Source organism: Tachypleus tridentatus, chromosome 9, assembly GCF_004210375.1.
Source record: "Tachypleus tridentatus isolate NWPU-2018 chromosome 9, ASM421037v1, whole genome shotgun sequence".
Classification (NCBI taxonomy): Eukaryota; Metazoa; Arthropoda; class Merostomata; order Xiphosura; family Limulidae; genus Tachypleus; species Tachypleus tridentatus.
The window spans coordinates 95,487,285-95,513,193 of record NC_134833.1 but is presented as its reverse complement, the minus strand read 5'-3'; the positions used below and the strand labels follow the sequence as shown (position 1 = coordinate 95,513,193).

The 25,909-nt window shown below is 34.3% G+C and overlaps 1 protein-coding gene across 2 annotated transcripts; it reads right to left on the bottom strand.

The window, feature by feature from the left end:
- Positions 1–940: 940 nt before the first annotated feature.
- LOC143225806 (cytochrome P450 302a1, mitochondrial-like) lies at positions 941–21,467 on the bottom strand. 2 transcript variants are annotated; one of them, XM_076455842.1, is made up of 10 exons: positions 21,332–21,467; positions 9,892–10,107; positions 8,834–9,065; positions 6,937–7,124; positions 6,478–6,682; positions 5,055–5,223; positions 4,298–4,464; positions 3,415–3,493; positions 2,589–2,786; positions 941–1,983 (listed from the first exon to the last, which is right to left on the bottom strand). In XM_076455842.1, exons 1-10 carry the CDS (start codon positions 21,333–21,335, stop codon positions 1,870–1,872), a joined length of 1,572 nt encoding a protein of 523 aa, XP_076311957.1. In that variant the 5' UTR covers positions 21,336–21,467; the 3' UTR covers positions 941–1,869. The 2 variants fall into 2 exon arrangements, with proteins under 2 accessions (XP_076311957.1, XP_076311958.1); XM_076455843.1 differs by lacking the exon at positions 21,332–21,467 and adding an exon at positions 13,246–13,265.
- Positions 21,468–25,909: the final 4,442 nt, after the last annotated feature.

Here is a 25,909-nt window from a genome sequence, read left to right as displayed (position 1 = left end):
CTCTTTTTCTGAATCTAAAATTGGACATTATTTAAGGGGTGACCTGACACATATTTAATGTTACGTTTATTATAAGCTGATTTGTTCTTGTATTTGAAAAGTTTATATCGGTTGTTTTGTGTAAAAGGTTCCCTTTTTGTGCATAAAAGTTGTTTTTGTTCAGCTAAGAAATCTGCATATAAAATGATTTTCTTTCCAAACTAAATGTCACCCTTGTTTTGACTGAAATAACACCAACAACAGAAGTTGTACCGAAGTAGATTTATACTTAAGAAAAAGTGACGGTAATGACACTATCTCAAATGGTTGTTGAAGTCACAAAGCTGCTTTTTAAAATTTATAAAAGTGTTTGTGGGTCAGAAAGCTCCCTAGGCAGAATAAACCTGATTTATCAACTCAACAACACTAGTAATGCATATCCAATCAAGTAACAGCTATGACAATTTTCTTGGGCCACTGGGGACTTATCACTCACTAAAACCATTTGTATGCTTAAGTTAAAAGTATCAGAACCATTGAAGAGTGCTTGGATGACATCTGCTGTGCTTCTGAAGGGATGCCATGTTTCATTGTTGACGTCAAGCAGGTAAAACACATCATTTCACTATTGCTGTTACTCACATCAGCAAAATGTATCAATTATGATTCATGGCATTTATTTCATGTCAGTATTTTATTTGTCAGCCACTTTAGAGTTGCTAAGTAAATTCATCTTATGTAGTTTGCAGTTGAATGGCATCTTAACCATACAGATGCACCTGGCTGCATGTTTCAAAGTGAAAATGAGAATTTGTGAGAGCATTGAATCAGTTATCATATGTTCAATATGACATAGAGTACATGCTACTAAAATGTTTAGCACTGTTAAAGTCAATATTGTATGAAAAGAAGGCACTGTTTGAAGTTAGTTAATGTTTAGGACAAGCACTTGACCACTACCTACATGGATACAAATTCATTATCAGAGTGGTACATGTATCACTGAAGTGACTCATCTTTTCAAATATAAGGTACATCACAAGTATTTCTTTATTGTAAAGACCTACAAGTCATGTGTTTATTTTAAAACAGAAATATTTATTTCTCCTCATAACTTGCAGCAAACAAGGTATACAATTTTCAGTATTTGCTGATAAGCTTTTCTGACTGAGAAAAAGAGAACTTGTGGGAGATGAGGGCAGGAAAGGAAAGGCTTGAGCCCACCCAACCACCCTACTGATCATGTTAATGACAGAAAAAAACAAACTGTCCTTCTATTTAGTGCAGAAATCCTTCATATACTTGAGAATGACAAACATTACTTAACTGTTCTAGTAAAAAAAACTTGGAATAAGTTTAGCATTCAAGTCAATTTTTATGTTATTTCCAACTCCCATATGAATTTTAATTGAACAACTGTAGAGCTAGGTATATGTTATTTGTGATGCAGTCATTAATTATGTTCTGCTTCATGCATATAATTTCTGTAAATGTTTTTGTCTGAAATACAAAACAGCATCTGCTCTCAAAGTTATTAAATTATACAATAGAATGCAATTATTATCTTCTATGAATTGCATTTTATTGGTTTAACTTAGTGCACTGTTACTAATAATTATGCTTTCTGTGATAAAATAACATAAAATCATTTTTAAATGGGTAAATAATTAGGAAAATGCTTTAAATCTAAATTCATTTTTTGAACAAATATTCACAAGGCATTTAATAAACTACTACAAAGAATATTTTCTGTGTTTTGTGGGTTTGAATATTCAAAAGTTTCAATACTTCAGTTAAAATGCATTTGAATTATAACTAATAAGAACAGTAGTAAATATATAAAGTAAATGTTAAGTAACTGTCAGATAATAAATGAAATATTTCTTGTAATTACTTCCTATCATGGAAACGGATTGCTATCGGTCTATCTGGAATAATCTGCAGTTTCATCTTCATCTTAACACTTTTTTCACCTGCATAATCTAATCGAAACTTCTGAAGGATCTGTAGAATAAAGTAATTGCACTTTCATATCTTATCTGGTACAATATATAGTCTGGCATGTATTTTTCAGCCCTTTTTTAAGATAAAAGATAATAGTACAGCAGTTACAACATGATTGTGGCAATCATATATCAGTTGTTGCTGAGATATGATCTTCTACGTCTTTTTTTTTTTTTCATTTTTCTGAAGACGGTACCAGATCAACAACTGAAACGTTGTACATAAACTAGTTAGTAACTAGCAAGTATTATAAAAAACATTAATGAAAGTAACCATTTAATAATTAGACTTGGGTGAACCCATATGCCACTGACCACGAGTCAATAAAGAAAAGAGAACTAAATTATGAAAGTAAAGTGACTAATAAAAAAAATAACTCAGCAAATGTAACACATGAAGATTAAAAATAGTAGAAAAGCAGCGTTAAAATTATAAAGCACTTTGTGTTCAGTTACATAAATTTTGTTCTAATTATAAATTATTTATAAACCATTTATAAATTCCAGTCTTTAATAAAGCAAAGAACTAAAGCAAATAATTATTCTCGTGAAGTAAAACTGAGAAACAGAACAAGAAATAACGATTTTTAAATCCCTGTGGCTAACCTTAATAATACACAAACTCATCTCTTGTTCAGCAAATCTCTGACCGACACAACGCCGAGCTCCGTGCCCAAATGGTAGGGTAGCAAATGGATGATTTTCCTCTTCTTTGTTTAACCAACGCTCTGGTCTAAATTCTTTTGGGTCCGAAAAATACTTATCCAGTTTACAGATGGTGGGGTTGATTCCAATACATAAAGTCTGAAGTAAAGAAACTCACCATATATTAGTTTAATAAATAAACTGTATGTCTGTTCATCAAGCAACTAAAACCAATGCGTATTAACATTATTAGATAACGCTGCACAACAAAGTTTTTGCTTCTTGAACACTGTTGGGTGTTCCTTATAGATTTTTGGCTGCTGATCACGAAAATCACATCTAGATTTGCCCATCACTTACCGTTTCATCGAAACCTTCAGTTTCACCAGGACATTGCTACAATGGAAAAACGATATCAGGGCAACTGGAATCCGTCAATGCTTGTTAACTACTGTTACACACTGCACTGGGCATTGAATACAAACGAAAATCAGAAGGAAAACACTTTTAATTATCTTGAAATTAATAGCGTATTAGAAATATAAACGCAATTAAATACGTTATTGCCGATAAACAGTTAACTGTCTATTTCTCAGAGTTCCTACGTGATGAAGCAAAACCAAAACTATGTGTGTGCATACCCACCAGGTACCTGTCGCAATAAGCAAAAACATTTCAGGAAGCAAAATTCTTCAAAAAAATTGTTGTGCAGCGTAATTAACGTTTATACTTCTAACCTTTGTTTTTTCAAGTAGAATAAATCTAATTACTTTTATCCTTTTCTTACCCCTTTGGGTATGTGGTATCCGCTTAAAATAACGTCTTCAGTGATAAATCTAGCATTTCCACCTGATGTTGGAGTTACCCTGTAAATTAAAAAAATATATCCAACAGGCTATTTTTAAACGTAATTTCAGACTATGCAATATTGTCTCTCTTAGCTAGGCTAAAGCATAGAAATGACTGTTTTAGGTTTTAAAATAAAACTCTTTCATAAAAATAGAAATTTATATGATATTGTTATAAGAGAGAAAGAATGTGACAAGTATACATTTTTTTCGTCCTAGAGATAAGTTACAATAAATGTATTTTGTTTTACGAAAGCAATTAACCCAGTTAATATTCATAAGTTGACCAAAACCTCTCCCAAGCTGCACATACTTGGTAACTTGTTTGTTTGTTTTTTTTTAATTTTGTGCAAAGCTACATGAGGGCTATTTGTGCTAGCTGTCCCTAATTTAGCATTGTAAGTCTAAAGGGAAAACAGCTTGTCTTCAGCACCAACCGCCAACTCTTGGATAAAATACCAGTGAATAGTGAAATCGACCGTCACATAAAAATGCCCCCACGGCTGAATAGGCGAGCATACTGGTGTGACGGAGATTCGAACGCACGACTTTCAGATTATGAGTTGAGTGTCTTAAACACCTTCAGGGGTTCGATTCCCCTCGGTGGGCTGAGCAGATATCCCTTTGTGGCTTTGTTATACGAAAAAACACAAACACACACTTAAACACCTGGTCATGCCGGGTTTCATATTTGGTGAAATGTTACAAAAATAGATAATTTGTTGAAAATTGTATTGAAAGATAAAAAAGACCTGTTATGATTAGGAATATAAGGATTATTCCAATAATTGTTTGTGTTATATATGATTAAACGGAAATTACCTGTGGTTTTCCTTTTTACATGCTCGAAGGTACGTCAGATTCTGGAGAATGGTAGGTGTCAGTTGTCCTGCAGGTGGTATTTTTGTTTTTATCTCCTGATAAAGTTTTTCCTGAACGTTTTGATTCCGAGCCAGGTTGTATAGAAGAAATGCAAGAGAGTTGGCTGTCTACACACACACACATACAAACAAATGGAGGAAATTAATTAACATGGAAAAGAGAATTAAAATAATCAAATAACCTCCTCCAGTCGTAAGTATTCACTTTAAGTCCGTACACTTAAACAAAATACCAGGCCACCAATAATATTTTGCTAATTTATGACCTTACACTGACCCTGTAAACTAAACGCATGTGATTATGCCTTTGTCTTAAACCTATTCAATTTGTGAAATGGTAAGGAAATATTAAGTTTAATACTACGAGCAGTAAGTTATTTTTAAAAATAAATATTAAGACGAAAACGTTACCAAAATTTTATTTCAAAAGAAAAACATAACATAAACAGTATTTTCAAACCGAAAAAAAGGAAAATATTATTTCAAGCTATTTCGCCAACTAAGTCAACTCACATGAAAAAAAACTATATAGCTATAAATGATGATTTAAGATTATGAGTGAAAAATATTACAAGACGGAGTTAGAAACTGTTTCCAATACATAAAGTTATAAAGTTACAAGATGTGGTCAAAGACATTAACTACTATTTTTTTTTGCTGAATTTTAATTTCAACATGAGTAAGACAAAAACGCACACCGTATCAATTCCAGCAAAATACACTTCAGTCATCAAAAGTGCAATGTCTCGTTTGTCAATGTCCTCATTAGAGAAAAGTTTCTGAAGAAACAACAGGCTGGAAGAGTCATTCCCTTTTGCAGCTCTTTCAAGATGTGGTCTTACACGTTCCAGGTTTTCCATTGCCATGCTGAAAATGGAAAAAAAAGAAATGCTGTACGAAAAATATGAAAATTGTCTGTATAATAATAACAACTCTTTGTTTTTCATCACTTTATCGATTTATTACATAATAATGTATAAGATGCTAAAATAGTTAATTCATTTTTTCATTAAATATCTATATGCTATTTTAATGGTTCTTTACTTTCATGGAGTACCCCTTTGGTACAATGTTAAGTCTATGGATTTACAAAGCTAATATTAGGGGTTCGATTCTCCTCCGTAGACTCAACAGATAGCCCGATGTGGCTTTGCTATAAGAAAACACACACATACAAGATATCTGAACATTTTTTGTTCGATTGTAGTCCTTTCCTCAGGATGTATAGCTCTACAATTAGTTCATAGACATAAGCAGAATATTGCGGTGGCCGACACACCATTAAAGCTAATTACAAATATGCTTATTCGTATTGAGATCCAATTAATGTGTCAATGAAAAATAAAATGTGGAAGTAGACGTTGTATTTTCTTAGCTATTGGGAAGTACGAGCGCAATGATCTGATGCATTACTTCCGTTGAATAATCCTGAGCTTAGAATAACGGGCGTGGAAACGACTGGCAACAACGTCCAGGCATTACATTTATCTTTTTAAAGGAATCAAAAAATCTAATCACTGCCATATGAGAATATTTACAACTACATTACGCCACCTACAATAAAATTTACTGTCATATCGATATAACAGTGGTTTGATAAGTTTTGCTTCCTCATTTTCTGTCCTAGTAGTTTAGTAAAATATGAAAAACTCACTGTAGGCACTGGACAATGTCTACACTGTTTCGGTACTTCAAGCTACTGGAAATGGTATATTAGTGTCTGGAATGTTTTCTTCTCTAGAGATGGATCCTTTAATTTCTTTAAAAATGTGGGTAACATCCAAATTTTACCCTATCGTTAATGATAATTTACAAGGGTTCTTCCAAAATGATACTTTAAACAATACACAGTGGATTTTATCTATTAAGATTTCAGTCAGATTCAAAGATCTTTGAGATCAGCTTAAACACTACATGTGCCATCAAAAATATATGCTGACATATGTGAACCAATTGTGGATGACAGTCCACAGTGTAATAATAAAAGACAATTTTCTGCATATTTTGGATTCTATACTACACTAAATCTAGGCTAAATCGCGAAGAAATGATATTCAACACAAAATTAGAAAAGTAACCTGAAAAAGTAACCAGTCAATATATTGATATTCCAGTACTTACGAATAATAAAAATCTTGAGCAGCTTCTAACTTTTTAAATGTTGGAGTTCTGAAAAGTTTCCACCATGGAAATCCTAGTAGTGTCTGAGCCATAGAATCCAAAGTGTCACTCACAGCACTAAGTACCTTCTTCTCACGGTCATGAAGTTTATTCTTACCAGCAGACACTAAACCCAGACGGATATCGAAACACAAAACACCAACCGCTAAAAAAACAAACAAGATGAAAAATAATTTTAAAGGAATATCAAAATGAATAAAACAAACGGTAAAGAAAGCCTTGATAAAAACTAGAAATTAAATTAAACGTGTGTCTCTTTACCTTATGAATCACTGATATTTTGTTCATAGCAGCAACATACTAAGATCCAAGTTTGCAAAGAAGCCAACAACAGAACCCAACTCTAACAGCTTAACGAGCGTTACGTATATGCACTAATATCTGACATTTTCAACTTACATTCCTGGGTAAACCGGTAGAGTTCATTTAAGATATCTTGGCACACGTTTCCTTCATTCCTTATGTATCGAATTCTTTCTGCAAAATCTTCAGCGACTGCTTGTTGTGATGATAAGTAATGGTCAGGGGCGTCAGGTCGAAGCATCCAATTAATGGCGCGTCTTAATCTATACCACTCTTTACCATTTCTTGCATGATAAAAAAACAAAACAAAATAATGCTAAATAAATAGGCAAATCATACTGCAAACATTTCAACTGAGAACTCTTAGGGTTCGGCATGATGATTAGGTTAGATGTTGGAACCTTTTGGATTAATTTGTCTAAACCCGAATAAAATGCAGCTTTGATGAATATCTGTATTTTCGTTTATTAAAACCATCACCTAAAACACACTCCCCTGCCATCACACAAGTACATACTTCTAATTTTAGCCCTACTTAAAGTATTTTATTGATTGTTACAGTTATGATTTGGTGTTTATTCGGACCTGTGCAATATTGTCGTTTAACAACCTTCATTTTAAAGCTCTAAACTGACACTTTCAAACAAATGCAATATCCAGTTTTGAACATAATTACTGAATACATCGCCAATAAAACAATACACGAAACTGTTTCAGATAAGCTCGATGCTGAGAAGCTGTTTTATGTTCTGACAATGAACTGTGTTTTAAAAGTGATATAGCAGTTATTAGAAAGGCACTGAATTTCTGTTGTTATTGTTTATTTGTTTTTTCTAGTACTAACTTTTAGCTCACAGCACTGTAATCTTTTGGCCGTTTTGAGATCTAATTACAGCTCTGTTCTCAGGAAGTCAAATTCTTTCGATTGATGCATTCGGCCGCCCCAAGGTCTCTTAGATTAATTTATTCTAATGTTGCCTAAAAACATTTTCTAGTGCCGCTGATATTGAGGATCCCCTCTTGTTTTACAGCTAACTCTTGTTAGAAACCCACTTAGAAGCACTGCACATCTAAAGAAACGTATTTTAACGGCTTGCAAAAGTAACTTGTGTAAATATGAAATGTTCGACTCTTACATAACAAGCGGACTTCGTTTATTAAGCCAAAAAGGCCTCTACTGTCTACTTCACTTAACGCGCCTGGCATGGACAGGGGTTAAGGAATTCCACTCGTAATCCGAGGGTCGCGGGTCCGAATCCCCGTCAAACCAAACATGCTCGCCCTTTCAGCCGTGGGGGCGTATAATGTGACGGTCAATCCCACTATTCGTTGGTAAAAGAGTAGCCCAACAGTTGTTGGTGGGTGGTAATGACTAGCTGCCTTCCCTCTAGTCTTACACTGCTAAATTAGGGACAGCTAGCGCAGCTAGCCCTCATGTGGCTTTGCACGAAATTCAAAACAAACCAATCATTTAACGCACCCTGAAACACATCAGTCCTTAATTACTTGAAGTGCAGTTGAATCTTCTAAGGCTTATGAATGGACTTATTTAGTAGCAAAGGTGTCGCTTGTTGCTTAAAAGATTCGGGGTCTGAGCCCATATGCGCACGAATGTTAGGCGTTTCCTTATGATATCGATCATGATTTTCTATGCTGGTTTTTAGAAACATCAGCTCTAAAATAGAATCGAGGCATGAGCCCCATATACCAATGCCTAGTGACACCAATGAACACCAGTTTGCATTGTAAACTGAAGATTATAAACGGGAGAACGAGGAGAGGGAGTATGTGAAACATGCTCTCAACCTGAACCCCTAACGAAGTTCCCATTTGAATGGGAATATAGAAATCGTGTATAACTATCATGGAAAGTCGTTGTTTCAGTTTTGAATTTAACGGTCATGGTTAACATAACCCATACCCCTATTCAAATACATTCTACTGCCTACGCCGAAGGTAACCACTGCAGATGCGTGTTCAAGTCATGACTTACTCTGAAATTATTCCAGCTGACCGATATTTGTGTGGATTCCTTATTCTGCATAACTTCAGTGCTTCAAATATAGGTCTTGTGGGATAACGACCTTCATGACGAAACATGACCTTGATGTCCTCAGGGTCAAAAAGCGCCAAGAAACAAACTCCCAGGTCAAGTCGAACGATTGGACCATATTTCCTATTTAAGTCTTCGTAAGCATCGTAAAGTCTTTCAAAAGAGTACGGCCCTGATGAAAACACGATAATTTTCCTCAAAATTTACTATAGTTGAATAACGTATTGGTTTACTCATAATACAAGTACATAACGTATCGAATTTTGGGATTTCACATTTGAAAGTATGTTTCAAGTTCATAACTACTGTTAGTATTAATATTATTACTCTTGTTCTCTTAAAACCAGAAAAACAATTAAAGAATTGATATGCCCATAATATTTCCATCATAGTTTCATTACTATCAGCAATAAATTATTGTCAATTAAAATTAATCCTCTTCCAAATGGAGTAATATCTAAGGAAGTAAAAACCCTGAATAAAATAACAATGTCTACAGTTTTTAAAACCCCGATTAACAAAGATTGACCACAGTTTCGTAACATAAACATGCCGATAGCTCCGTAAAACCCAGATTAACAGAAACATTCTCACATCTCATTCTCCACGCTTCAGACAATATAAAGTATCCTTGTTTTCGGAAAATTCCCCCTTCATCAGTAACTCTGGACAATAAAAGAAAAGACTTCATATACCAGGGAACTGAACAGTATAATCACACAGAATGCTTTTAGTTGTCTTTTGCTCAAAAGAGTGAGCCTACAGTCATACAGTAGGATTTCAAGAATACGTAGCATTTATACTGCAAGGGCAATTTGTCAAATCAGGGTTAATGATGAGGTGTGGAATTCTCCAAATGCAATATAACCTAATAACTGGTGAAACAACTGAAACATTGAATTTCACTGTTATTTTTAGTATATAAATTGTCAACTTTTTTTACGTTAAACATAACTACAAACCATATAGAAAGATAAGTTATATTTTTGAAAACTTGCCCCATCTCGAGAATAAATAGAGATGACCGACAACAGGCAATGACAGAGGGCAAGGGATAGAATGAAATTGCTTGGCGTTAATAAATTCTGAGCTTTGATCTTTTCTGGATGAAGAAGTGGTGTTTACAACTTGATGTCTGAAACGATCCGACGCAGATGCCGAAAATTTTCTTCCAAACATAAGTATCTTGAGCGTTCTTTTCATAGCGTTTCTTCCTAAAATTTTGATAACAAAAACACAAAATACAGTATTAATTATTACACTTCAAGTGTTCAGTCTTAGAAATTAACTTTCTAATATTTCTTGAAGACGAGAAACCCACTTGAAATAAAAATGTGTCTAAGAACGGCTAATATGGGTATTATCACTTTTATTATGAAAACAGAAAACAACGTTTCGGCCTTCCTAGGTTATCTTCAGGTTCACAATTCGCAATAATAATTATATGTTAAATGTGTACTATATCATATAACAGTTTTCAACTGTCTTATTCAATATTTATAAACATATTACTATTGTAAAAACTTTTAAACGGTAAGTTAAATGTGTTACAAGTAAATAAAAAATAAGATGAGACATGTTGAAACTTACATGCTGTCATATGGAAGCATGAAAACATTTTTGTAAAACATATGCAATTAAATACAAGTTGAAATATGTATGCAACCCTTAGTAACATTGCACATCTTTGAAAAACACATTTAAGACAAATAGATATATAAATTAAAACAAAAACATGGCCTGGCATGACCAAGCGCGTAAGGCGTGCGACTCGTAACCCGAGGGTCGCGGGTTCGCGCCCGCGTCGCGTTAAACATGCTCGCCTTCCCAGCCGTGGGGGCGTATAATGTGACGGTCAATCCCACTACTCGTTGGTAAAAGAGTAGCCCAGGAGTTGGCGGTGGGTGGTGATGACTAGTTGCCTTCCCTCTAGTCTTACACTTCTAAATTAGGGACGGCTAGCACAGATAGTCCTCGAGTAGCTTTGTGCGAAATTCCAAAAACAAAACAAACAAACAAAAACATACGTTGAGCCTTATATTATATATAATATATATACACACACATTTCGAGTTCTACAGGACTTTCAGCCTTTGTAAGTTGTATTCAATGATTTACTTATAAAGTGAAACTGTATACACACGAATAACTAAATGAGATTAAGTTATTCGTTTTGTGACTTTGTTATTATAATTTAATATCAGCCTATATTATATCATTACTCCGTCTGGTTGCACTTCGTGGAACTAGCAACATGTTTTCTGGAAAATCTCTTTTGTCATATATGACTCTCATGGCGGCAGAGCATCGCTCCATTAACAACTCACCCTGTTCCACTTCATTGATATATACATCATCGTTTCTATCCATCCTTTATTGCGCGTCCTATGGTGACAGTTCGTGGCGCTATGCCGTCATCATATCTAACCTTCCCACCCGAATCCCCCTGCTCGACGTCAACTCGTGTGTGTATCTCTTGATGGCCTAGGAAGGTTGAAATGTTGCTGTCTGTTTTAATAGTAAAAGTGTTAATACCCGTACCAGTCGTTCTGAAACACATTAATATCTCATTACTTATTGTAAATGTCAGTCTTTTCGCACATAACCCCATTATGCGGTTTTGCGTTACAGAGAAAGGGTTGTTTGTTTCGAATTTCACGCAAAGCTATTCAAGAGTCATCTGTACTGGTTGAGTATAATTTTGGATGTTACAGACAAGAAGGAGGGTAGTTAATCAATACTACCCGCCACAGACTCTTGGGCTGCTCTTTACCAACAAACAGTATCGTCACAGTATCTCCTCACAACTAAAAATGGCAAGCATGTTCGCTGATGGGATTCGAGCCTGCCACTTTCAAACTGCGAATGCTCTAACTACAAAAACAAAGAAAGTTCAATGCAACTAAATGCTAGGGATAAAGGAAAACGACTTATTTAAGAAAGTGTATCTAAGTATAGAATAAACACTAAGTTGTTATTAAGGTTAATTTTACGAAATATTAATTACGCATAAAAATAGTAAAAAAAACAGCTGAAGTTCTAACTGCTTTGTTTTAAATTCTTGCTATTTTCTTGTTGTTGTTTTCTAATGTTTTATGAAATTTTATTTTTTACCTACAACAGTTTTCGGATTTCAATATTTTAATACAATAATGGTATTTAATCACATTTCCCCAGATATATGTGAAACTAAAGAAGTAATAAAGTTGAATGGTGGCTATATATGCTGTTGTAGCGTTATTCTATCGTTTAGGGGATTTGTTTTAGATTATTTTAAAAAATTAATGGCAAATCCACTTAGAAATAATACTTATATTCAGTAGTGTTTGCTATAGAATATTTTTAACTTATAGGACTAACTTCACAAACAACATTTGAACAGTAATTCTGAGACTAGTGGTAGGCCTAAATTCGATATAAAACACAAATCTCTTAATTGCAAAATATTCCTTGGTATTAATCATTTAGTAACAAGCAAGCAAACTGAATCGTAGAGTTGAAAAACTGACTGATTCACATATTGACACGGAAATGATTCACCCATTATCTAACTATTTTTCTGATTGACTAATTCACGAATTATTTATATTGTATCTACATACTACAAGTAATGTCTACATTCGAAAGAGGAATTATCTTTACTAAACTTTCTAGATACTGCATAAAGCACCCTTTAACAAACATTTAAATTAAAATATTAGAAATATAATTTCTAATGATATGAACAACATTTCGTACTTTAAATTTGTCCTTGCATACCCACTGAAATGCAATCACAGTAACGTCATCTGTTACTGTTACGTCTTTAAACATGATGATTACTTGGACAAGTGTAATTCGGCACGTGAATGAGAGAATATAATGAGTAGTATTTCTAAATTTACGCCTGTCATATCAATACTTTACTATTCAGAAAATCATCGAACTCCACCAATGTCAGGAGCAACTTGATTCATAACTCACTCTCCCTGTTGGAAAAATAAAATTGTCTTAATTTGTCTTTCCCAAATCTGAAACCTAGGACAAAAAGATAAGAATTTATTTCACTAATCCTCCGATAATTTTAAAAACTTCAATATGTTCCCCATCTTACCCTGTTTTTTCCAAGAGAAAATAAGTTGAGAAGTCTTAACCTATCCCTATTATATAATTCCATATGTAGAATTATCCTAGTAGCTTTCCTTTGAACCCTTTTCCAGTATTTCAGTATTCATTCTTAGATAATCAAACTAAAACTGAACATAGTATTTTAAGTGAAGCCTAAATAAATTGTACAGAAACAATTTTAAATTCTTTGAATTATAATCGGAACGTCTTTGAACATATTCTAAAATTATATTGGTTTTACTTACTACTAGTAACAGATCACTGCTTCAATGGCTTGAGTGACTTATGGACCATTATGTCAAGATCCTTTTTTTTTTTTTCCAGTCACGTTACTCAGTTGTTTCCAGTCTATACTTAAAACTGTAATTCAAAATATGATAATCTAAATGCATTGTCTTAATTTACTTTAATTAAAAACAATTCGACAAATATCCAACTCGGGGCATGCGAATTCTGCAACAGAAAAGATATACTTGATATCGTTTCAGCAATTTTCATAATTAACTGTAAGGAATAAACTTTACATTTCAGACAGAAGACCAGGTAGCACAATACTCCAGAAACTTCAGAATTACAACTTCAATGTCGTGCACGTTCACAGACAGATTGTTTGTTTGTTTGTAATTTCGTACAAAGCTACTCGAGGGCTATCTGTGCTAGCCGTCCCTAATTTAGCAGTGTAAGACTAGAGGGAAGGTAGCTAGTCATCACCACTCACCACCAACCCTTGAGCTACTCTTTTACCAACGAATAGTGGGATTGAATGTCACATTATACCGCCTTCACGGCTAAAAGGGCGAGCATGCTTGGTGCGACGGGGATGCGAACCCGCGACCCTCGGATTACGAGTCGCACGCCTTAACACGCTTGGCCATGCCGGGCCCTTCACAGACAGAACTATCAAAATGCTGATGCATTATCTTAAGTCTTCGTATTACAAAAGAATATGAGCTGAAAATAAGTAAGCATTTGATAAAAGAGACAACATGCCTGAAGCACAACAGAGCAGAATTGAAGATGAAACACTCAGATATTATAAGTTAATATAATACAACATGTAACCAAAAATGTTCAAACAGAAAAATTGAGTATTAATCTGGTTATTCAATCAATCGAGAATAGTGAAGTATAAATTAAATGACAGGCAGTGGTTTCATAGATCCCACAGACAAAGATGTACTGGGTATAGTGAGATTTATTATGCCCATGAGAAGGCCTGGTACGTCAAAAATGAGAAAATACGATGGACAGATATTATAACATGAGTTGGTGCTTCTGTGATAACTATAATCAATAGTACTCTATCACCCTAACAATTGGACACTTGAGTTAATAGGACACTGGAGGGGATAAAAGAATGAACTTACAAGTAGAAATCTACAAAGAACTGATGTAAAGTATTGAATTATGAGTGAAAAGACTCACAAAGGCAATTACAGCAGAACTGTGTTGGAAAATGATGGAATATTTCGCTAAATAGCCAGAAGCATATGCTGTTTCTACGGGTAAATTTTAGGAAGGAATTTTGTCAATAAATTTGTTTTAAGATTTGGAGTGGTTACAAAACTTTACTCAGACAAGGAAAGGAACTTTGAACCAGTCTGTGGTTCTGAGATGTGTCAAATCCATGGTATAAATGGATCAGGACAATGACCAATCATCTTTCTTCTAACGTAATGATGAAGAGATACAACCACATGTTTTTAAATCGATTAGCTATTCATGTAGATAAACGTAAAGAACGTGGGATAGAGATCATCCATTCCCGCTCGACACAAGTTATTGAACAAGAAAAACACTAGCATCACTTATGTTTTAACGAGAATTGAAAGTGCCAGTTGAGCCCATACAATAGAACCATTACACAAAGTATGCAGTAAGGTTAAAGAACACAACATGTTATACATAACCTGATAAAAGATTCTGGTTAGCTAATGATAAGATGAAACACTACTGTGATATAAATGTTGATAAGACTAGAATTTACCATGATAACAAAGTATGGTTAAACGATCCATGTCTCACGAGACGACTATCTCCAGTTTTAAGTAGATCTTGAGTAAGGTGTGGTTTATAAAATAAAGAAAGACAGGCCATCCAAGGTAGATATTATCTTATGGAATGCACAGATGAAATAATAACCAAATGATTAGTTTCATAGAAGACTTTGAGAAGGTATATCAACCTGATAAACAGCTCAATGGTACTGGAATTTACATTATTACTTTTACTAAAAAATCCAAAAGAAGTCACCTAACAATAAAAACCATTAAAAGAATGTATAAAAGACAAAATTAAGTTAGGCGTAATTAGTCAAAATTGAATAAAGTAGAGTTCTTGAATGAGCGATTACAGTCAATGAGTAACCAATGAATGATTTTATTACTATGTTAAACAGTCAATGAGTAACCAATGAATGATTTTATTACTATGTTAATGATAACTAGTTATTCAGTCAATTCAGTGGCGTAAACAATAAGTAAGCGGAATTTCTACAAGAAGTACTTTGGGAAATAAGGTCTTTCGGTTAATGTAGTTTATGCTAACTGTGGAACTTGAAATTCAATGATATATTTTTTAATCTTTAAGTGGACTGGACTTCTAGCTATTCTTTTCAAAAAATATTCCATAAAACCTACAAACTAATAGAAATTATCATAACAGCACCTCACATTATGCCAAAAATTTAAACATGTAGACTATTATATAATCCTAATAACTTAGATTTGTATAATTTATAAAAAAACAACAACAGTGAAACATTATTAACAGACAACTGACGAGATGATACGAGTTTTTTCATAGATCTTTGAAAATAGATTTATTGTGCAATTTTATTTGAATTTATGGCATTTGTATGTCAGTGTCATAAACCATGATAGTGGTTCATAATAGCAAGGAATATTACAAAACCCCAACAGAACCTTCGGGCAGAAAACATTTTCAGCAGTACAGATTAAGTTTAAGCAACACTTTAAAACCTTTACCACTGATTGTTGAGGTTGTGCACATATTAAAATGCACAAAAAAGCATGCATGTTAGATTTACAAGGAAACGAAAAACTGCTCCAAACAATCTGATTGTAATTATTATTATCTTGCCAGTCTACAACAAAAACTGCTTGGTATATTACACCTAAGCCTGTTGCAGAATGTTAAATAAGGTAGTTACTGCGAAGGTCATAGGTGTATTTAAAAGCCAATTTGTTTAATCTGCATCTATTTAAATAGTATTGTCTATTGTATGTTCGTGTAACTATCCCAGAATGTTGATAAATCATCACCAAAATTGGTGTGTAAGTACAATAGGTCCATGCTAAGGTACATAAAAATATATTGGTTACATAGATATACACAGAAACTTTCAGGTTCACATTTTATTTAGCAGTTTTCATGGGCGTTTTTGTACAATCACATATAGTGGAAACAAACTTTCATTAATTATGGATTTACATAACTTCCGTTCAGGAAACAGGTACCCCAACTAGTTTTACAAAAGCTAAAAAACATTCTGTATTCTCAAGACGTATACTATTCGTATAGTATACCTATACCCATACCTAACTTACGCCAATCCAGTGCCCGGTTAATATAAAGATATAAGGAGGCAGTGTGACAGGCGAGGTTGTGGGTTACTTAGTGTAACGTGAAATCTCTCAATCTGCGAAGATATTATTTAGGAAAATGTTTGTGTTGGGAAGAGGTTGGCGATAAATGAGGCAGAACTGTAGGTGAGGATTGTATGTTCGATCGTACAGCGGACAAGAATAATCAATGGAGGTGTCTACGAATAGGGCGTTAAGTGAGTTTGACGAAATCCTTGAAATTATTTATTTTAAATAGACGGTTTGAGTTTCTTGGTTGGCAGCGGGTGATGGTTAGGAGAGGAGTGGAAGTGGCGAGGATTTGGATAGGGTGGGGCTGGGCGAGACTTGTGATGAGGTTTTTCTACTTTAAAATGATAGAAATCGAGAATACAGCAGTATACTAAGATTTAATCTGCAGTCTGTTGGGAAGTTGTTATGATCTTAATGAAATAATATGCCAGTCAGTTCAATTAATCATGAAAGTTTATCTTCAGCCCCGCTCGTGGAATTAAGGTTAGGTTCCACTAGAATAGAGTGATGATAATACTAGAAGGGTATGGTAAATACCGTATTACCTGGGGTTGATCTAAGTTTCCATTAACATTAAAAACGATGGGGGAGAGCTGTGAACCGGGACTGAAAGTAAAAAAAGGTAGAAGACTGGGATGAGGCCCGGCATGGTCAAGCGAGTTAAGGCGTGCGACTCGTAATCCGAGGGTCACGGGTTCGCATCCCCGTCACGCCAAACATGCTCGCCCTTTCGGCCGTGGGGGCGTTATAATGTGACGGTCAATCCCACTATTCGTTGGTAAAAGAGTAGCCCAAGAGTTGGCGGTGGGTGGTGATGACTAGCTGCCTTTCCTCTAGTCATACATTGTTAAATTAGAGACGGCTAGCACAGATAGCCCTCGAGTAGCTTTGTGCGAAATTCAAAAAACAAACAAACAAGCAAACAGACTTGGATGATCAGAGTGATAACTAGGAAGTCAAAGGAGATCAATGCTGTGGTGAAGCAGCAAATTTTTGGATTAAAAAGGTTATAGTTCACAAGGTAACAAACTGTGATTGATTATAACAGTAATTTTTCTATCCAGCTCGTATGGCTTTCCAGTCTTCTTCACAGCTTTTCCTGACGCTTGTGGAGGATTGCTGAAAAGTAGGCTTTGTCTCTCTCTGTTTTTATCAGCTCTTAAAAAAAGCACCAAATTCAATTCAATTCTCCATGAGATGGCAATATTGATTTTTGGAAGTTGGATGAGGAACAGCATGAATCTTAGAATGGGTGATTTCTTCTAAGACTAGAAAGATTTCGTCAGTCGAGAAAAATTGGTGGAGGTTCCTTAAGAAGACCGTGTGAAGGCTAAAGCTGCTTTTGAGTGGTTGGCAGGTAACAGCCGGGTTAGTGTCCCAAGGCTGACGGAGATATTCGAAATCGTCTGGGTTTTTGTTGTTGAAAAATGATACCCCATTTAAGCAAGCTTCTAGTAAGCTCGGACATAAATTTTATTTCGAGGTTTGTATGTGCGGATAAAGTAAGCGGTGTCCCGGGGAAAGAAGTCGAGAGGTAATCCGTCAACCATGATAGGTGGCGCCAGGTTAGCAGCGGGAGGCTTACTAGAGAGAAGCATGATAACAAAGTATTGTTATATACCTTGGTAACTCGATGCCTGATGCCAGTGTTGATACCCTTGATAATGCTATTACTAGTGTGAACTTTATTTAGCATTACCATGCTAACAGTGCAAAGTTTCAGGTTTATTTCCGCATTACAAGTTTCAGTTTTATAATATGCTATATTTATTGGCAAATGTGTCTCCCCCTCACCCAGCAGAGATTTATAAAACATTTACCTTACTGTTAAATGCATTCCTGATAGTTGGACAAATGTGTTCAGGTCACAAGCGTCTTTATCTTAGTAAATGTCAGGTTTTAGGCATGGATGTATGGGCTAGATTAATTATAGTAAGTGTCTGTGAATTGTTGGTGGTAAATGTCAATAATGAACAAACAGCATACAGTCCAGTTGTTTTACAATAAATGTATTAAAACAAGTCAAACATACATACAAGTATTCATTCCACAGTTAACCGTCACAGTTGTGTCCATAACTTTAAATAACCATCTTTGTTTTTTCTTCGAAGGCCATACAAGATGATTCAGTTACTTTGGAACACAATCGACAAAACTTATTGTTCTCGGCTCCGTTATTACAATACGATCGGCAATAACTTCACTTACGTTACACTAATGATTACTACAGTTGTATCCAAAGCCCTAAATAATTGTCTCTTTTTGTCAAAGTTACACATTGGTTTGTTCGATTACTTTAGAACACAATTTGACAGAAATGTATTAAAGTTTGTACACACGTGTGCACGATCTGCTTCTAATTTAGTGAGTATTTGCTAAGCTGCAAATTTATGCGGCTTATAAGCCATATCACGTTTTGTTTTTTCCCTTTTAGGACCAATACTTTTAAACTTTTACTAAATATCAGTATTTGAAGAACTAGCCCCTACAAGTGCAAGTTTTCTGTATCTTTAAAGTTTGAAATGTTAATTATATTAATCAAATTAATCGCTCTCTTTGATGTAGCACCTACAAAATGCTGGTTGTATGCCTCAGTACGTTACTGACGCCGACTGTCCATACTGCTTTTTTTGCTGTTGTTGTCCCATGTGTCTTGTGTCTATTTTCTTAAGTTTCTATTTACTTTTTGGACAAAGTAATGCATAAATACAGACATAAACGGCCGATAACCATAAGCATATTTGTGTATGTGTATGTGTGTGTGTGCTTGTAGTAGCAATATCACCATGCTGTAACTAGGCAACAAAGCAACTTAGTTTTATTTTGAATGCTGGTTTCAATACTTAGGAAGTGTATAACATTCGTATTCTCGGCTGTGAAAAAAAAGTACACAGAGTTAATCACCTGTTAAAGTGGGATAAATTTACCCCTCTTTTCTCATGAAATGATTGATAAGTATCAGAATTAATAGCAAACGAACGGTGAGAAAACTGGAATGGGGTTTTGATGACTACTATAGTTTATATTAAGTTTTCCCTACCTTTTCTGACTGAACTAACATCTCACAAACAAAACTAGTTTCTTTTTAATGACGCCAAGCGAGGTTAAATAAAGGGCTTATTTTTATGTATAATACTTTTTTAAAACGTAGTTATTCCCTGAAGGTCTAACACCATAAACACAAGTTGTTTAAATGTTACAAATAACAAACTAAACTCACCAAAGAGCCCGATGTAGCTTTGCTAAAAAAGAAAAACACACACAAACCAAGCAATGTCGAAAGATTCAATGAAATTGGTCAGGAAAGTTCGTGATGAATTCATCTCCGAAGAAGAAAGATCATTCCTCTGAAAGCGCTAGGATTATTAGATTTCTTTTTTTCTTACACTTTTTTTTTAGATTAATGCACATTAACTTCATTTCTGAACTATTAATAGTTTACATGTTATATAACCTTAGTTCGGAATCATGTTTACCAGGCCTATCGGTAGAACAGCATTTACCTTTTTTATATCTTACAACAAGAGGGAATCCTCAATATACACGGCATTGAAATTACTTCAAGCAGGCTTAGAACAAAATAATTTATGACACCTTTGTTTCCATATTTATTAGCTACATTTTAGTGGGCTAGCAATATCAAGCGTGAGGCGCGCGTGTACCCTATTCAATTTTATTACTTATGAAGATCTCTACGAATCTACCCTCAAACTGAAAATTCGTTTAAACAGGATTGGATTAAATTAATATACAAGACTATAAAAGGGTCAAATAAATCAGTCGAAAGGGTTTGACCTCCTGAGTCAAAAACTGTAGTTAGAACTCAAATCGGTCGAGAGATGCAAACTATAAAAGTTTGTACTTGTTAAAAAATAAAGAAAAGATAGAAAACTCGAAGCCGTTCTACGAACCGCTCATCCACAGCAATAGATAAAGGTGTTTCTTTACTTGTTCTCATGACTTATTTTGTTACTACACCGAAACGTAATCGTACTTAAAAGTTCCTATAGTTAAATATTTCATGAGATTTGCAGTCTTTGATTCTGCAACTGAATATAAGAGTAAGTTTTTTTTGTTTACAGATTTTTGAAGGATTGGCATTCAATACAAATTGAAAATTGCTGTTGAGCTGTCAGTACGAGGTATCCAGTACTCACTCCTAGCGATAAAATAACTGAAATTTCACGGGCACGTTTTCACTGCTTACAAGCTTTGATGCTTCAAAAGTGAAAAAAAAAAAAAGCGATTTCAACTAGCTATTATGTGCATTTCATAACTTCCAAGTTATGTGTATATAGAAAATTCGGATAAACTACACCCGCCAAGTTTTGTAGTAATTATATATTTTATATTAAATATTGAAACATTCATTTTCTTTCCTTTGAAAGTAACGTGAACTAACACTAATAGTCTCTGCTTTTTTCAGTATCAAATACCCTATTTACCTCCTATAGAGCCTGATGAATTTTATTACCTATACCTAAATGCCTATTTTTTTTCTTCTTGTTACACAACTGACTTCATTCTTGACAAGAAACCATTAAATAGAGCTCTTTCTAGAAATGAATTTTCTTTCTTTAGGGATAAATGTGGATGCATCGTTTTAGACCTACATCATCTCAATATGTCAACAACATTAGAATTAGTTTGAGCTTATAACACTAGGACATCAATATTACAGTAAAGGAGATGTATTAACAGAAAACAGCCTTACCCATACGACTAATATTAAGCGTCTGAACTTGCTCACGACGTCTGGCCTGACTGTGCTGAACAAACACTGACCTTGAAATGTCACAATTCGACACTCTGCGCGAACTGGTTTACCTCCAGCATATAACGTCCTCAGAGGGTTTATGTTTGTATAATTAAGGAGTGAGACAAACCTATCTTTTTTTACCAAAATAAAATGATTTTATAGTTTCTGTGAATAGACAGCTACAGACCTGTAGCTTAAATTAAAATTGTACTTGAATATTATATTGCCACAGTCGTGTAATTGTCATGTGTTTTTAGGTTTTGTACGTGCGTGTTCATTTAATTAAAAATAAGTGCTGCAAACATCACCCAGAAGACGGGTGGTATTTGTTTTTTTCTTGAAAACTATTTTATACAGTTATTCATATATTATATACATATATATACATAAAGTATTAGTTGTATCTTACGTATTTTATTGATAGAAACCACATTGAAACTACAAATCCGACAAAAAAAGTTTTTTTTGTTGTTGTCTACTAGTTTATAAAGCAGTAGATTTTTCGCAGCAAATGAAGAACAGGTACTTATCACGGTGATTTTGGCTATTCATTTACACTCGATGTCAAGAGTCTTTGTGACTGTATATTGTACGATCTTATGAATGAAAGCCAAGAATAATATAATAGTCAGGGCTGGCGCTAGCAAGGGGTTTAATCCCGCGAACTAAGGCCATCTCTTCATCTAAGTTTAGATTTAACGCCATTATATGTCTCATCCCCTTTGACAGTTGAATAAAAAAGCTAGAACCTGAATAAATAAGAATATGCCAACCACAATGTATCTACTATATTCGGTGCTGATGAGGCCTTTCACTCAATGTCAGGGCTAATCTAACCAGCTGAGATACAACAAACCGTTTCATTTTTAATTTCGCGCAAAGCTCTCTGCGATAGCGGTCCCTAATTTAGCAGTGGAAGACTAGAGGGAAGACAGCTAGTCATCACCACTTACCGCCAACTCTTTGACCATTACATTATAACGCCCCCACGGCTGAAAAGGCGACTATGTTTGGTGTGACGGGGATTCGAACCCACGACACTCGGATTAGGAGTCGAGTGTCTTAACCACCTGACCACAAAGGGCCAAATAAGGGGAATACTTAAGACAGTTATTTTATTAGGTCAAGTGGATTGATTCGTCGTTTCAATTTATACAAACACCTGTTTTCCAGACACTTACTTTCTCTTAAGTTCTTTTCTCTTTGTTCGTATTTTTAGGATACTCAATTTTCCGATCGTATTTACCATAGTACTTCAGTTACAGTTGAACATATTATATCATACTGGTTTTCCTTCAATCCCTCCTCTTTTTTTTTTCACTCTTGTCTGGGCCCGGGGTGGCCAGCTGGTTAAGGCATTCGACTCATAATCTGAGGGTCGCGGGTTCGAATCCTCGTCGCACCAAACATGCTGGCCCTTTCAGCCGTTATGTTTCGATCAATCCCACTACTCGTTGGGAGAAGAGTAGCCCAAGAGTAGGCGGTGATGACTAGCTTCTTTCCCTTTAGTCTTGTACTGCTAAATTGAGGATGGCTATGGGAGATAGCCCTCGTGTAGCTTTGCGCGAAAATCGAAAACAAAAGAAACAAACACTCTTGTCTGACCTATTTACATTTTACCCAAGCTACAACTGGTTTGATAAATTTCGTGTTTGTTTTCAACCTTTTTTTTATCTTTAGTGTTTTTAAAGGGTTAAAAATTTGATTCTGGGGAATAAAATCTACTGTATAACCTTTTAGTAAGAACTGGAGTTTAACATAGGCAACGCAACACTGTAAGCACAAGCCCTGGTTATAATCGTGTTATCGAAACTTGTTGGTTGAAACAACTAATAAGAGTTTATCTTTCATCATGCCGACAAACGTAGGTTTCGTTTTTAATTCTTAATGTAAAATAGCACAGTGTTCCTGAGAAGACCTTTCAACATTTAACTCTGTTGACCGAAAAGATATTTGTTTATTAGTAATAATAATAAAAACTTTAAATAAGAGATTTAGACAATTGTTAATTATTAACTTTCGCTTGTTAAGTACACAACTGGGTGTCTGTGTTCTTCCCACCTTGGTACGAATCCCTTGTGTAACGTTATGAACTTTAAGACTTAGAAATGAAACACCGAGTGCTCCATCAGCTATGCCTTCTCTGTAAATTATGAATTCCCGTGTAATAAAATGTTCGTTTAGTTTTACACAAGTCTTCTCAACGGCTATCTGAGATAGCCATCCCTAATTTAAAGGTAGTAAACGAAAGCGAAGCTGTTAGAAACATCCGTCACCGCAAACTCTTTTAACAACGAAAACTGAGAATGATCATCATTCTAACACTCCTACAGCTGCAAAAAGAAAGCATGTACGGTAACGAGATTCGAACCCGATATCCGACGATTGTAGGTTAAGATCCCGAAAAACCAAACAGTGGCAAAGGAATGAAAAAGAACTTTAAGGAGAGATTTGTGCTGTTGTTAATGTGATAACCTTTTCTACTCTTAAAAACTTGTGATATAATATGTTTTGTATGCTTAGGATCTTAACCTTTTCATGAAGAAGGACAAAACTTACCAAGAAAAAACAAATTTGTAACAGAGCACAATTTTAAATACTCTTACAAGAACAAGACCTTCACTAACACTGTACGTGTGGATTTGATTATATTTATACTAATGCAATTTTTAAATGTAACACTGAGGAACTAGAATTATTTTTCCTCATTAGACGGTACCACTTGTAGTTATAAAAACATTATTTTGTATCAGCAAAACTAAAGAAATTTTGAGTTCTGTATATTGAACCATTTTGATGCGATGAGTTGCGTATAACTAAAAAGAACAATTCACTTTTCTCGTGCAGCAATTTCCAGGAAAAAAAAATTCTTTTAAAAAATGTCCACTGTCTAATTTTGTCAATGAGATTTGAATACTACAATTAAAATAATTATTAGCATAAACAACCACCACAAGAGGCGTTCCCGATAGTGTAAATAACCCTGAAATAAACTTTTGTTTGATTGTTTCTTGTTGTACCAACTCGACGATATTCTTAAACTTCGGTTTGTTGTTAAGAATGTATATATTATTTGATTCAATAGTGGTAAAATTACGACAGAAATTCGCATGTTAAGTTTCATGTTCGCTCACTGCATGGTTTGTTACAATGTCCATGATGCAATATGTTAAAAATAAAACCAAATCTATCATTGGATTCAACGACTGCCACAATAATACGAGGATTCGGGGAATATAGATTTGCTGCAGTGAGTTAAAATAAAAACCACTAAAAACACCATACATATAATTTTTTCTCATGGCAAAGCTATTAAAATAACCTGCTCTGACATCCCTAATTTTGAACTTCCGATTAAAATAACGTCAATAGTTAGTAACAACACACCATCCACCCTAGCAGATTGAGTCATTTAAATGACACAATTACAGATTAGTGTGTAAGAAATATTTGATGGTACTACAAGAATTCTAAGCTGTATAGCCTGCTATGAAAATCGAAGGCTTTGAAATAACCTATATAAATGTTGGTTAATATAACTATATTAACTGGTCAGAAGGTTACATGATAATCACGTTATGAAAACAAACTAAAACAAAGCCAAAAATAAAATTTAACGCTATACTTATGTTTGTTTGTTAGTAATGAAACACAAAGATATACAATGGGCTATCTGCGTTGTGCCCACCACAGGTATCAGAACCCAATTTCTAGCGTTGTATGTCCGCTGACTTACCGCTCTACCACTTGAGGGTTGGCTACACTTATGCAAAACCAAAAAGGCTGAAAATAATAGCGAAGTGTGAAATATACATGGATAATTATTTTCCTACCATGTGTAACAATTTTTGCTTGTCATTTAAAACAAACGATAAAAACAATTCGCAGTAAATATTCATATTACGAACAAATTATATCAATAATAGGTACCCAAGAAAATAACAGTAATCCATCGAAAATAAATTTGCAAAATTAATCTTGAACTACTTCTGCTATCACCCTATACACTTTCTACTTTAATATGGTTTAAAATTAAAATAGGGGAAAAAATCAAATATCACTTACCAAGTTTGAAATTAACATATCAATTTTCAATTAAGGAAATAACAAAATGATAATAAGTTGTAGTTAGTTTTAAAATAAAAATTAGCCTGAACATGTTTCAGAAATTCGAATATATAGATTGGAATACCTTCTATCATACATTTCGATTAAAGGTTTTCATGAAATTGTTTCACTATTATATTCTACCACTTTTAAGAAAAGTTCATTTTGGGTTACCATAAAATAAATAAGGTCCATACCCTATCTGCTTGAAAATATAAATTAACTGATCCAATTTCATTTATTAACAGTTTTAAATTAGATAACTTCCTTAATTTCCCGTTTACATTTATTTCCTCTATAGAAGAAAATTAAATTTTGTGGATTGTGTGTTCCCTATCATGAAAATGTTCAAATACATGAGAAGGGGGTGGTTAATTTTTTTCCCCTACGCTAACCAAGTTAGCTCAGTTTTTTTCAATATAAAAT

Excerpts from the sequence above, each read along its gene's own strand:
- LOC143225806 (XM_076455842.1), bottom strand. Across the intron at positions 3,494-4,297 it reads TGTAAAAAGGAAAACCACAG|GGTAACTCCAACATCAGGTG; the intron begins GTAATTTCCGTT and ends TTTAATTTACAG. Across the intron at positions 1,984-2,588 it reads TGAGTTTGTGTATTATTAAG|ATCCTTCAGAAGTTTCGATT; the intron begins GTTAGCCACAGG and ends TTTATTCTACAG.